The sequence below is a fragment of the Malaclemys terrapin genome, chromosome 10 (genome assembly GCF_027887155.1).
Source record: "Malaclemys terrapin pileata isolate rMalTer1 chromosome 10, rMalTer1.hap1, whole genome shotgun sequence".
Classification (NCBI taxonomy): domain Eukaryota; kingdom Metazoa; phylum Chordata; order Testudines; family Emydidae; genus Malaclemys; species Malaclemys terrapin.
In genome coordinates this window covers 81,106,427-81,120,379 of record NC_071514.1, presented here as the reverse complement: position 1 = coordinate 81,120,379, position 13,953 = coordinate 81,106,427, and the positions used below count along the sequence as shown (strand labels likewise).

Here is a 13,953-nt window from a genome sequence, read left to right as displayed (position 1 = left end):
GCATGGGGGAGCTTATCTGATCCACGGGCATCCCGGGAACCTTCAGCCAGCTGGGGCCGGCCTGTGACACGGCAGCACAGGGACACGCCTGGAGAGGCCCAATGGCTCCTGTGAAGGCCCCACACGGAGTTGCCAGGATAAGGACGGGCCGAGGGCGGTACCTTGCGGAAGGGAGGCCACTCCTCCTCGCTGGCCGGGTTGAGGCAGTCGCTGTGCTCGCAGTCCGTCTGGAAGATGTTGGCCGTGCCCAGTTTGTACAGCGGCCGCAGCGACACCCCTGAGGCGTCCCAGAAGCGGACAGTGCCGTCCTCGTGCCTGGGGAAGGGAGAGAGAGACATGGCGCTCGGTGAGGAGAAGCTGTGTCTGTCCCTTGCCCGGGGCCCTGACTCCCCACGTACGGCCAGCGAAGCTGCTCCATCCAGGCCACCCCGTAGCCTTACAGCCCGCTGCAATGCCCTGGCCTGCCCACTTCTGCAAGGGAGAGGCAGAAGAAGGGAACAGACTCTCCATTGCCTCTGGTAGCGTGGAACTAGTTTTGACTCCTGTCCAGTGGCTCTGCCGCTCCAGTGCCATGGCATGCCACCTCCCCACCCCACAGCCATCAGGGCCGATCTCCGCGTGCTCGGACTGCGGTCCCTCCTCCCTCCCCCAGCCCAGAAGCTTAGGGAGCCGGTGGGAATGAGCTCAGGGGACCAGCATTCACGCCCAGCTGGCTCAGGAGGGTGGCGAGGCGAGGCAGAGATCTCCTTGGTGCACAGCAGGTCTGGATTCTGGACTAGTCACTGGGCCACGGACCAGGCGATCTGCCGCAGTGGTGATGCCCTCAGGGCGGCGCCGTCACAGAGCTGGACGGCTCCATCAGGCAGGGGTCAGGAGGGAGGGATGTGGTTGCACAGCTGGCCCCTACTTGGCTTAAGCCAGCAGCGCCTCGGTGGCAGTAGACCGTCCCACGGTGGCGAAGGGAAGCAGTTCCTCGGCAACAACGGGCCAAGCTGACGTTTCCCTGCCGACGTCGGGGCTAGAAGCCACCCAGCAACGCCGTACTTCACAACGGCTCGAGGTGAGCAAGCACAAGCCATAAACACAGGTTGCTACGCCCTGGGAAGAGCGAGGGGCGTTCTGCGGTCAGCTGCCCATGTCAGCCCCTGGCCGCTTCTGGTTCTGCGCTCCGGGCACAGCGCAGCGATCGGAGCCAGCTCCCCGAGCACACCAGCCGCCACTACCCAGGCGTGGCTCCTCTGTAACATATCGGCCCCCCCCGGCAGCAGGCAGAGCAGCTTGAGTGCTGTCAGCCGCACCGGATCAGGTCTCTGGCCAGGGCTGCCCCAGGAAACGAGCCACCCAGGAGCCCCCAGGCAGGCGTGCGTCTCAGCGGGACAGCAGGCTCCGCCCAGCATGACGACGTTCGTTTCGAATTTTCCTTCGCCCCCACCTCCCCCGCTCCAGCCTGAGCGTCTGCGGCCGCTAACAAGCCCTGCCTGCGTGTTCGGAGGAGCCGGTGCAGCGCTCAGCCAGCGACGCCTCTGGCAACACGGCGCCAACTCGGAGCCAAGATAAAACCACCACCAAGAGCGAGGAGAAGGGAAAATAAACAGAGTGACACATCCTTACCAGGCTCAACAGGGAGGACAGTTAGCAGCCCACCCAACGACTGAGGAGGGGCTTCCCCCACCTCTCCCCTGGCATCCGTCCACCCCCACACCTCTCGCCTGGCCTCCTGGCGTTACACTCCTCTTCCCTTCCCCACTCTGGAGAAGCAACATCCCCCACCCTGCAATTCAGCAGCATCGAACCCAGGTCTCCCAGCCCCCTGCTCTAGTCACGACACACTGCTACCCTCCTGCAGTGGCAGAGAACGCCCTTCAGGACAGTCTTTGGCCCTGACTTACGGTCAGCCAGGACGAGGCCCCCTCGCCCCCCGGCCCTCCAAGATGCGGCTTTCTCCGCTGGAGGAGGGCTGGCAGAATCACTCGCTGGCTGCCTCTAGGGCATGACGCAAGCCCCAGCCATTCCAGCACGTTTTAGCCTCGCCCATTGTACGTCCCTGCCCTAGTCCCTACGCTGCCCCTACTGGGCCCTCTATTGGAGGGGTGGCTGCCAGACGGCCATGGGGCCAGCACCTGCCAGAGAGTTGGATTCAGATTGGGTGGTTCTGGGTTTCCCCACTTTGTGTCAGTGCTTTTATACCTCACGTACATCCACGCTGCGATTAAAACCCCATGTCTGGCCCATGCCAGCTGACTCGGGCGAAGGGGCAGGTTCATTGCCATGTAGACGTTCAGGCTAGGGCCAGAGCCCAGGCTCTAGGACCCTGCAAGGGGGGGGAGGTCGTTAAACCGCCCCTTGGCCCGAGCCCGCTGGCATGGGTCAGCCGTGAGATTTTAACCACAGTGTAGACGTACCCTTCGATACCCCACACACTGCTCCCTGGGACACCCGATGAAAACCCCAGCACTGGCCAGCTAGGGAAAAGATTAGCCAGTCGAACGGGTGGTGGCCGACCCGTACTTACCCCGTGAGAAGAAGGCCTCTCTGGGTGGGTTCTTGGGCTAAGTTTTTCCCTCCGCTGATCGGCCAGTTCTAGAAGACAGATCCCACCCACGCAGGGTGGGGGGAAACATTAAGCAACAGCTCATTCCACAGGCCCATTGGGGCCTCATCCACGTGCACCCCTCCCGCCCTGCTGTTGGCATCCGAGCAAATCGAGATGGGTTTGTGCAGCCCAATTGGACGCTGCTCGCTGAGCCAGGAGGTCAGCGTGACAACTCCCCACAGGGGCTCCACGTGTCATCAGGCTCACTGTGCCAGGCGCTGTATGGACCCCACCCACCTCCTGGCAAGACCCAGTGGCAGCTCAGTGGCTTTTCTCCAGCAGGGGGCGTTCCCTTACCACAGACGAATGCCGGGGGCTCTGCTGCTCTCCAGCGCTGATGATCCGCTCCCACAGCTTCAGGGGGACGTTGGAGATGTGATAGGAGCAGGTGATGGCGGAGGAATGGAGGGGCGCCAGGTAGGGGGCAGGAACCGTAGGCCAGCCGGGCGTCTTCAGGTCGAGGACCACCAGCTCCTCTTCCACCAGGACCACCAGGGCACTTGGGTTATCGAACTCTAGAAGGCAGAGCAGTGAGACGTCAGTCGCCAGACATCAGGCTGGGGGGGAGGGAGACCGAGACGTGCTCGGTTCTGAAGAACGGGCCGCCTACCCTCCTCCGGCTCTGTGTGGTGCACGGTGAAGAAGTCGATCACGCGCGACGTGAAGTCCAGGGTGACCAGGCTCTGGCCCTGCAGGATGCTGACGCAGTGCCGGTCCCCGTAGCTGGCGCGGGGCATGCCCCCGCTGAAGATGATGAAGTGATTTCTGCAGGCAGGGGAGAAGTAACTGGCTATCGGCAAGTTTGCTGCTAGAATTTCCCTCCACCTCACAGGCCCCACTGAAATGTGATGGGAGTGGGGTGCCCAATCCCCTCAGGAAATCCCCAGCCAGACCCACTTCTGAGGACAATAACCCAAGGCTCTATGGGCCTGGCAGGACACCACTGGCAGGGTAGCAGGGCGCCTCGGCCAGCCCTGGGACACCAACGCACTCCGTTCTCCCGACAGCTCGTGTGACGCCCAAACATTAGCTGCCTGCGTGGTACAAAGGGCGTCGCCCCCCCAGGGAGAGTTTTGCTTGAAAGTGTTTGCTGGTAGCATTTTGAATGGGGAGCTGCGCCCGGGAGGGCATGGGTTAGGCATCCTGTGTCCCTAGAAGGGGCCATTCAGAGAAAGGACGACTGCTGGGGTTGGGGCACTAACCTTGGCATGGGGAGAGCCGGGTTTAATTCCCTGCTCTACCCCAGGCTTCCTGTGCCATCTTGGGCAAGTCACTTGGTCTCTGGGACTCAGTCGACTAGCTGTACAATGGGGACATCAGCCCTGCCCTGCCTCCCAGGAATGAGGGGGACCCCACATGAAAGAGCGTGAGGCCCTCAGACGTTATGGTGATGGGGCCACAAGCAGAGAGGTTGCATAAAGCTAACACGCCCCCGCTTCCCCCAGATGAAGTCATTTACCCCAAGCCCAGAGCCATTCCTCACACAAGCTTCCTACTGGTGAAGGCACCACTCATGCGCTACTCCCCCCCACTCTGTAGAGCGGCTTGGCCAGTTCTGCAGAGACCCCCTACATGCCCCCCGCCCTCCACACAGGCTGGGAGGAGCTATATGAATGCAGCAAATGCAGGACACGGGCCATGCTGCCCCGAGGAAGAGGCAAAACAGAGAGGCTGGTCGAATGGACGTTTCTCCAGAGAGAGAGAGAACGCCTGGATTAATGGAGACATTACGAATGGAACAACGATGCTCGCTCTAAGTCTGCGGTCCCTACCCATATCCCTCCCCCACCCACTCAGCAAGGCTGAGATACCGGCATTGTACATGCCATGGCTACCTGGGCTGGATGTACAGTTTATGTGGATTTGGGTTCAAGACAGTCGGAGGGCAGGGGGATAGCTCAGTGGTTTGGCCTGCTAAACCCAGGGTTGTGAGTTCAATCCTTGAGGGGGCCACTTAGGGATCTGGGGCAAAATCAGTCCTTGGTCCTGCTAGTGAAGGCAGGGGGCTGGACTCAATGACCTTTCAAGGTCCCTTCCAGTTCTAGGAGATGGGATATCTCCATTCATTTATTTATTTTTATTTATAATTTATTTAGGAGCTGGACTTCCCTGCGTTGGAGTCCAGGGTTTTTAATCCCCTCGGCAAAACTTCAGACCCAGGTTTGGATCCCATGAGCTCCGGCTTGCTTAGATCTGGGCTTTGGTTTAGGGCCCCCCAGCTCCACCTTTCAAAACCTTCCCCCTATTTTGGTCCTAACCCTTGAGGCCTCATCACAGCCAAGCAGCCTGTCCCTGACCAGAGTGACGGCAGCTGAACTACACCAGTAGCTTCCCCAGGGCCATGTGCTCTACGTACTGGCCATTAACTTCCGCTCCTGGGCAGCGCTCCCATTACAGGGGACTTGGGTGGACTGAGCACCCCCTTCCTACTTTTAGGGGCTACCCCTCTTGGTCTTATTCAAGGGCGCCAGGGGGCCACATTTTAGCTAGTTCACAAGTTTACTTGCCAGCGCTGAAAATGTGATTTGCCAGGTACTGTCAGTTGTATTAAAAAGTGTTTAAAACCGGAACTTGGGCGCCTGTCCTGAAAATAAAGTCTCCAGCTTCCATTAAAGGGGCCCTCTAGTCCCCCCCACATTAATTCGAGCACACCTCCGCAGCCCGGTGGGACAGCCCCCCACGGACACAGCCCTTTGCTGCAGGAGCCGTGGCAGAGACGAGCACCGCGATCAGAACCAAGGGCCACCTCCCCAGCGGTCTGACAACATTCGCCTGCAGGGGACATACCCAGAGTCACAGGTTCTCCGCAGGATTTTGTTGATGGCTTTACAGGGAAATGGACCTGGAATGAAGAAGGAGCCGCCACATTAAAGCCAGCCTCTCTGCTCAACACCAGCTCCTAGGAGGGGGCTCTGTCTTAGCCCCCGGAAATCAACCCACTCCCATTTCTTGGTATCACAGCAGCTCCCCCAGCAGGCTTAAGAGTACATTTTCTCTCCTATCCACCTCAGCTGGAGCCCGGTTTAAGCTCCCAGATATTCCCTTCTGTATCAAGATAGATGCTCAGCACAGCACTCTGTGCGGACATACACAGCATCTGTCCGTCCGTCTCCCCCCCCCCCCCCCAATAGAGCAGCCTTCCTGGCCCGACTTGGACAAAGGACACAACTGTTATGAGCCGCCCCGGGGTAGTCTTTAACGTAGCATTAAATCGAAAGTTCCCAGTGATTCCTGAACAGCACTTCCAGCAGCCTCTACATCACCCTTCCCTAGCCTGCTAGGGTCCGCAAGGGATCCAAACTTGGGCCTCCCTCCCCACCTGCATGCCACGCAGACGTGACAGGGTTCTGCCCACAGAAGGAGCTTCTGGGGAAACACCCCACTAGCAGCAAGTCGCTGGTCCGGGCTTGGTCATGCAGGCTTGCTCCATCCATCCACATAACGGGACAATGGTCACCTCCAGAAGGAAGCTAGAGAGCAGAGTCATCCTAAGTGACTCCATCTTGCACCACATATGAAGCAATAGGTTTAGCCTCACGTTCCCATCTCCAAGGGCCCAGAGGGGAGACTCCATTGCCCTCTGTAGGTGGGCTCTTTTGGGGAACTCAACGCTTCTGGGGTCCTCAAGGTGTAGAAGATGTAGCTATAGGATCCACTGAGGTCAGAGCCCTAGCAGCTAAGACAACATTTGCTGGCAAGCCAGGTCTGCAGCAGTTGTACGACACTTCCAGTGTCCCTCTCCCAAGCCCTAGGCCATCAGTGGTCAGTTTCCCAGAGCACCCTGTCGAGAACAGCACAACTGACCACATGAGTTAATGGCTCAGTCCAGAGGCTCCTTGTGGCCCCATATCTCCCTCCCGCTCCAATAAGGCGTTGGGGGCAAGCGTGAAGTCAGAAGTGGTGTAATGACAACCCCTCTTAGAAGGTAAAACGGCGCTTGGGGCCGTTGCGAGAAGGCAGAGGAACAAGGCGGGTGGGTCATGAGGCAAAGCAAACTCACCATAGGGGATAGTTGACATGAGTGGCTGCAGCGTCTTATGGCAGCTACTGTTGATGGACCACACCATGTAACCTCCATCGCTGTGCGAACTCACCACCGTCCTGCCGCTCCGTTCCCAGGCAAGGCTCTCCAGCTGCTGCAAGGAACAGAGGTGGCCAATAAACCCAAGATGGAGAGAGACAGGGGGCTACAGGAGGCAGCGGTGCCGTCTCGTCCCCTCTATGCATACGCAGCCTGGGCAGAATCTGGTTTTGCCACAGGGACATGGGGAGCAAGGCCCAGCACTTCAGAGTGGAGATGGAAGAGGAGGTCAGCAATGGAGGTTTGGGGACCACTGCAATATCACGGGTGCAGCTGTAAGTTAGAAGAGTTAAGTCAAATGCATCAAGTTCAGTTTGGCCACAGATCATTGCCTGCGAACCCTCCTGTCTCCCTGACCCCGAAAGGAGGGAGCCTGGTTAAGCGTAGCCTCGTTGACGAGGCCTGCAGCATTCTTCGAACTCCAGGCCATCAGCTTCCAGCAGGCGAGCCACCAGGTATGGCAAAGCAAGGGAAGCCACAGAAACTCATCTGGCGCAGATGGCTTGGCCAAAGCTCCCGTGTTCCGTGCTAAATGGGACACCCCCCGGCCAGAGCGCGCGGTGTTCTCGGCTCTCCATGAAACCCCATTCAAGGTACCTGATTGCCCAGGAAGAGGTGGTGGACGTTTCTGGTGCTCTGGTCCCACACGATCACCAGCCCCCTGCTATAGCCAATCAGGATCTTGGAGAAGTCTTGAGGGTGTTCCTGCAACGACTCCACTGGCCCAAGAGCCTTCCCACAGCGGTAGTCGTCTGGCACGCTAGCATGGAAGCAGAGAGGTTGGGAACACCAGGCTGGTTAACAGCCATGCAGCCTAGTCCCTCGCTTTCTCCTCGCTAATCCCTCCCCGGCGCTGCGGGCGAGACAGCGCAGCCCAGCTGTTCCGTAACGGGCAGGAGGAAGATGCTCCTCTCTCAGCCCTGGATCAGGCTATTTACGTCCCCGACAGCCAGCGAGGACACAGACGGACCAGCCAGGGCAGCCTCGTCACACAGGGCACAGACTCCGTAGCTCATCCCTCTGATGGGCCAGGAGGAACGCAAGCACAGACAAGTGTGTTAGGGAGCCCCTTGAATCAAGGGACTGACTTGAAACTGAATTTGAACTTCATTGATCATCTGCGCTGCACAAGGATACGCCCAGCACTGCCAGTCCCGAGTCCTGCCCCAGCGGGACTAGGCTCCACATAAGACCTGGGATGGATTCTCTGGTGGCAGTACCCGCTTTGGTCTTTCCCAAGTCCTGCTCGGGAATCTGGGAGAGGATAGGGTATTGTAAAGGTGGAGAGGTACTAGATCACCACTAGGTGACCTACGTAGATGCTACCCATCAGTCATGGGGCTGGGTCATCTCCAGAAACATCTCAGAGGGAGCAGCTTCCAGGCATCCCAGATCCACCTTAAGAAGCTGCTCAACACAGCCCCCTGAAGAGTTGCAGACTCTCTACACTTGCCCGCCAGCATCCCAACTTTACAGCAAACATTTCACAGGTGCAGCTGCAGCCAGTGCAACCCTGGGTCGGATGGCTCTTTCCGCAGACCCTGCCAGCAACCCACCCCGTCTGCCGTGTACCTTGGTGCCCACAACCATGAGCTGATCTCCACTGGCACCAGTTCACGGAGCTCCCCAGGCCAGCTCACCTCTGCATGATCTCCTCTTGATACAGGGTTTTATCCTCCAGCAGCGTTAAGCCAGAGAGCTCCAGGAAGTACACGCCACCCCCTTCTGTGCCCAGGCAGGCCACATCGCAGGCAGATTTCAGCAGGATCACCGTCACCCGGGTAATGCTGGGAGGAGAGCTACCAGGAAGACAAGATTCAGACAATGAGAGCCAAGCCGGTTTACAGGCTGGATGTTTACACGCAAAGTTGCAATGGCTCATTTTGAGAGGACTTCCCGTGGCCTCCAGGAGATGCACAGGTTGCACCCTGGGTCAAAGAGGAGCATGGGCTGGTTTCCTTCGGCCAATATTGGGTCGGCAAAAGTCCCTCCCTTTTATGGACCCCCAGGGTACGAGACACCAGAGGGGCCTGAAGGAGGAGCAGACTGGTTAGAAGGAGAAGCTTGTCCACAAGAATCTACCAAGCAGAGCCACGTCCGTGGGCCCAAGCCTAGAAATGCTGAGCTCCCTCAACTCCTACTGACTTTGGCTTCCGTTCCTGCCATCAGCACATCCTCCAATGATTCAGACCTGCCCCAGCAAGAAGGTAACAGACCCTAGACTGTGCGTAGACATTCCACTGCAGTGGAGATGGACGGTGATGCACAGGAGTCGGAGGAAACGAAGCCAGGGAGACCTCGTACCCATGGGTTTATAACCGGCTTTAGACCCAATGTGGACTACTGTAGGCCAAAGAGAAGCAAGCAGCTCTGTCTATACACGATTATTAAGCGGTTTAGGACAGGTAAGAGACACACCCGGGAGAGGATCGCTACAGCCCCTGACACCAATCGCTTGTCACTTAGATTCTAGCTTGCACGCTCTTTAAGCTCCTGTGCATGATGAAAGGAGAAGCAGACGAAGCTTCCCCGCTGTGCCAGGCTGAGAACCGCCTGTCAAGCCGGCACAGGCAACAAGGAGGGGAAGGAGTCACGAAACCCAGCAAAAGCAGCCACCACAGGGAGGCATTGGAGGGTCAAACAGAATCTCAGCGTTGGGGCAATTCTCGCCGGGTGCCTGCCATGCCCGGCCCCCAGCAGCCTCTGGAGTAAGTCAGAAGGTGCAGTTCTCCCCAGCCCACCCTCCATCATTGACGCTTTGCCAAGCAGCCTCTTGCTCTCTATTAACACAAGCCCTGCATGGGCACGAGGGTATTTTAAAAGGGGGGTTTGGTCTTTGGCTTCTAGCACTGGGCCTGATTTTAAGAGGGGAATTCAATGCACAGCAGCTGCGGCAGTGGCATGCAGAGAGAGATTCCAGCAATAAAATGACACGCTCCAACGGAGGGCATGGGTCTGCATATCAGTTAGTCCCAAAGACCCCTCCGCTGCCATCAACAGGATTGCTCTGGGCCCTCGTGAGAGCTGCTGGACGCAAGGGCAGCAGGGGGCAGCGTTGCCTAGCATGGAAGGAAGCCAATAGGCGAGTCTAGCCAAGCCCCATCAGTATCTGGGCTGACACAGTTTATTGGGGATTTGGCATGCCATGTGGTGTGGAATCCCCGCCTCCCTCCACAGCAGCACATGGCCGTCAGGGATGTCTCCTACCCCTGGCCTAGAGCTCAAGCGGGGCTTGGGACTTCCTTAACCTCGTTCAGTCTCACGTTGCCTTTTGCTGTCATCTTCCATAGCGGGCGAGCAGCATCTCTGACCTGGGATTTGTAACCCTACAGATCCCACCTCATGGTCCTCTTCAACCGGCCACCGCAGCAGCTGGTTCTCTGACTGCAACGCTTCACCCCCTCCTCACCCCCAAACCGGCTTCCCTGTGGGCTTTGGAACCAGGAATTCAGTTACCTCCAAGGAGCCCACGCAGCTCACTGGAAACGGGAATGAGACAGGTCTACTGCCAAGATCAGTCATTCCACGTTGCGGATTAGCTTCCTGAATTGCTATACAAGCATTATCAATAGCTGGGCCAATGTCTATTCCCTGCTACTAAGCAGGGCCGGCTCTAGGGTTTTGGCCGCCCCAAGCAGCCAAAAAAAAGCCGCAATCGCGATCTGCAGCGGCAATTTGGCGGGAAGTCCTTCGCTCCGAGGCGGAGAGAGGGACCATCCGCCAAATTGCTGCCGAATACCTGGACGTGCCGCCCCTCTCCGGAGCGACCACCCCCAGCACCTGCTTGACAAGCTGGTGCCTGGAGCCGGCCCTGCTACTAAGTCTGTGGGGTCACTTGTACCGCTCTCCTTAGGAGATCTCATTGTCTAGGTAAGTGATCAGATAACCTGTGCGCCGAGTTTGTCTTGTTCTCGAAAGTCTGAGATCCAAATAAAGATGGCCCCAGGCAATGATCCAGGCAGTCTCTCTTTGTAAACCCAGATGCTGCACTGGCAGGTTATGGAAGTACTGAGAGGTAAATAGGAACAAGCAGGTATTTGTAGGTACACTAGAATCTTGGAAGAGCTACGGCTGTAAAGCGACTCACGCTCCTTTCGCGTGCTGCACGTTTCCACAGCCCCTTCACAGGGCTTTCCACCAGAGAATGAAGAATGCCACTGCCTACGCTCCATGGTGCAAACGGCCCAAGAACAAAGCCTTCATTTAAAGAGACTGCTACACAGGAAGAGGATCTTGCATCTTCCAGAGCTAGCCAGCGTCAAAGGGACACAGAGTTTACCCCTTGATTTTTAATACTGCGATCCCCTCAGATGAGTGGCTGTAGATGCAAAACGCATCATTTGAGCATGCAATTGTGGCAACCGAATGCTCAAACGAGTAACTCTGGGCCCTGAGCATCTGCGCAAGCGGCACACAAAGGGATTACTTTCAGAGAGGCTAAGCATCTACGTCCTCTGCTATCAGTTTCAACTGGAATTCTGGGTATCCAGCACTTCTGAAAATCAGGCCGAAAGGCGTCGGGAGTCCTGGCACCAGGTGGTTTTAAGAAAACATCTTTCTTTGCTGGCGTTCTAATTTTAGAAATTAAAAAAATGTCAACATTGTTTGAAATTTTACCCTTCAATTTTTGCTCTTCTTCATTTAGTGCCCAGAAACAAATGGGCTAACGAATTCGACTCGGGTTATCACAGGCTGTGCAGCAACTCGAGGCTTGCTGAAGTTTGGGAAAATGGCTTCCATTATCTTTCCAAAAAGATCGCAGAAGCATATCCATCAACAGTAGGCGCTGCAAAGTTTAACTCCCGACAGCGTCCATTTAATGAGTGCTACCTCCCTAGAAGAGTTAGTACCAAGTTTAACAGAGTTTATTTGGGCTACATTCAGAACCGAAGAGCAAGATCTGCAGGCGGAAGAGTCCTTAAAATGAACTCAAACCATGTTTGGTTTATACGGATGATTGGCCAAAGAGATCCATCCCATCTCTTGAGAATTAGGCTCGTTTGGTCATTCCCCACCCTTGTAAGTAAAAAGAGGCCAAGCAGATTTAGATCATTTTTAAAAAGAATAAACGTTTGCATCTGGCAACACTGGAGCCAAATTTCCCCCCAGCACAGAGACTTGAGGATAAACTCTGGCAGACCTTTCGCAAGAGCTCTGCTCAATCCTTGCTGCTCGTTCGGGAGGGTTTTTGTTTAAATGTAAAGACAAGAACGTGCAGAGTCCAGCAAGAGCTGAAACTCAGACATCAATTCATTGCCCTGTCAGTTACTCATCCATGCTTCCTTTCCCCATTTATAAGCCGAGGTGTCTGCAAAGCCTACGCTAATCTCAGCCTAGCAGGCTGTCTATTTTCTCCACCAGTGCAACCATTCCCATGGTAACTGATTGATAGGCAAACTGTACAGCTGGGTACAAAAGGGACAGCTTTGGAAACCACAGAGCCAGGATAGAGATTCCCAGAGGGGAGTAGGAATGAAACTGCATCTTGGGCAAAGTGATTGAACCAGATGGATAAAATTAAACTGGGGGGGGAGGGGGTCGGCCTTTTAAATACCCTTTGGCTGTTTCCACGGAGTGGCACGTACAGGGCACAGACTGGAATTTCAATTCAGTTCAAATAGCCCAAGACCTTTTACGCTGAAATCTGGGCTGCTTGGACAGCCTCCCAAGGCAGAGCCATTAAAGATTTCACGGCTGGCGTTCCAAGCCCCGTAACGAGCGCTTTAAAGCAGGGCTCCGTGGTGAACAGTGGCTCTAACACCTGCCTCATGTCCCAAAATGAGCAAGGCCCAGTCAGTGGCTACTGCCTCACGTTACTCCTGGGTAAGTTGGCTCAGTCTGCCCTGCAGCGGGTGAGTTACTGGCTCTGCAAACGCAACCTAGGATCTGCGAGGCCCATGCCGAGCTCTTTCTGATTTGCACATCACCACCAGCAAGACTGGCAGGCCCGTGGTCTCCCCAATGCATGTGAGGTTAAAAGGGGGCGCTGGTGCTGGTACTCCCTAGGAGGGGTTTTTTTTGGGGGGGGAGAAGAGGGCGTTTGGATGATGCACAAAGCAGAACACAGCCCAGCTCCCTCAGAACTGCGCTGACTCCGCAGCACAGCCAGCGGCAAGGGGCCGTAATTGTCCCTGTGAACAGGACCCAGGTCTGGCAACGCTGGGGGCGGAGCTGCACAAAGCAGCCTGGGTCCTGCGCCGGCTCTAAGCACCACCTCCGGACAGGCCCTATCTGAGCCATGGCCGGGCCCGGATGGATTGCCGGGTCAGCGAATCAGGGGAAGAGCCATGGCAGGGCCCGGATGGATTGCCGGGTCAGCGAATCAGGGCAATGCACAATTAAATCCTAGGAGCTCTCGGTACCCAGCAGAGCCCAGGAGCAGCCCCTGCTACAGTTAAGCCTGAACTCCCCAGACCAGCGGGAAAGAGGAAGGCAGACGTGAGTACTTCGTGCTGTCGAATCCTGGTCGGCCCGGGAGGATGAAGCTGCGGGTCTCCTCCAAGCGCGAATAGCCATCCTTCTGGTCGATGTCCCACAGGTGCAGGGTGTTGTCATCCAGCAAGGACAGCAGCCGACCCTGGGAGAGAGACCGACGCGGAAGGAAACAAAGGATGTCACAGGATTACGATTAAAGTCTCCCCCCTCCGAAACAAGGCCCCTGCTGCGGCAGTGAGCAGGCTGGACTTGGCCACACCAGCCCATGCATCTCAATCAGGACATTGGATGCCATTGGGATGGTGTGTAAAGGTACCTGCACCCCACTTCCTGGCCTGTTGGCCGTACCCACCCACCCACCCCTAAGCAGTTGCTAAAAAGTCTTCCCAGGCCCTGCCCAGCAGAGCTATCAGAAAGGGGCAGAGGTTTTTATAAGACAGGAGGCCCCAGTAAAGGGATCAGCAGGCCAGGAGTCGTCCACGGGGGTTGGAGACATTAGCCTGCCGCCTTCCTTGCCAGAGAATGACCAGGAGTCTGGCTAGGTCAGAGGATGGGCTGCTACACCCTGGTGACAGCGGGACATGGGTTACTCTCCCCCAGAGGCACCGGCACCTGCCTGAAGGGAGACGCGAGGTGACGAGAACTGGAAGCAGCAACGTACCTGTCCAGGCAAAAAGTGTATCTGCGTGACGGCAGCAGTCTCCTTGTGCAAGCCAGTGAACTCTACTCCTGGAGCGCCGTATCTGGCATGGGCGGAGTGTCAAGGAGGCAACGAGGGGACAGAGACAGCCCTGAACGGACCCCCCTGCCCTCCACTCCAAAACCAACTCTGCCAGCACCTGGG

General features: G+C 56.8%; 1 protein-coding gene across 1 annotated transcript in view; it reads right to left on the bottom strand.

Moving 5' to 3' along the window:
- The window catches only part of LLGL1 (LLGL scribble cell polarity complex component 1), a 63,900-nt gene that overhangs the window by 15,121 nt on the left and 34,826 nt on the right, over positions 1 to 13,953 (bottom strand). Inside the window, exons 3-12 of the mRNA XM_054042032.1 lie at positions 13,771 to 13,852; positions 13,121 to 13,251; positions 8,315 to 8,473; positions 7,272 to 7,434; positions 6,594 to 6,729; positions 5,381 to 5,435; positions 3,204 to 3,358; positions 2,891 to 3,108; positions 2,513 to 2,580; positions 162 to 315 (exon numbers count right to left, since the gene is read on the bottom strand). Coding sequence (XP_053898007.1) covers positions 162 to 315; positions 2,513 to 2,580; positions 2,891 to 3,108; positions 3,204 to 3,358; positions 5,381 to 5,435; positions 6,594 to 6,729; positions 7,272 to 7,434; positions 8,315 to 8,473; positions 13,121 to 13,251; positions 13,771 to 13,852 — 1,321 coding nt within the window. The remainder of the gene's footprint in view (positions 1 to 161; positions 316 to 2,512; positions 2,581 to 2,890; positions 3,109 to 3,203; positions 3,359 to 5,380; positions 5,436 to 6,593; positions 6,730 to 7,271; positions 7,435 to 8,314; positions 8,474 to 13,120; positions 13,252 to 13,770; positions 13,853 to 13,953) is intronic.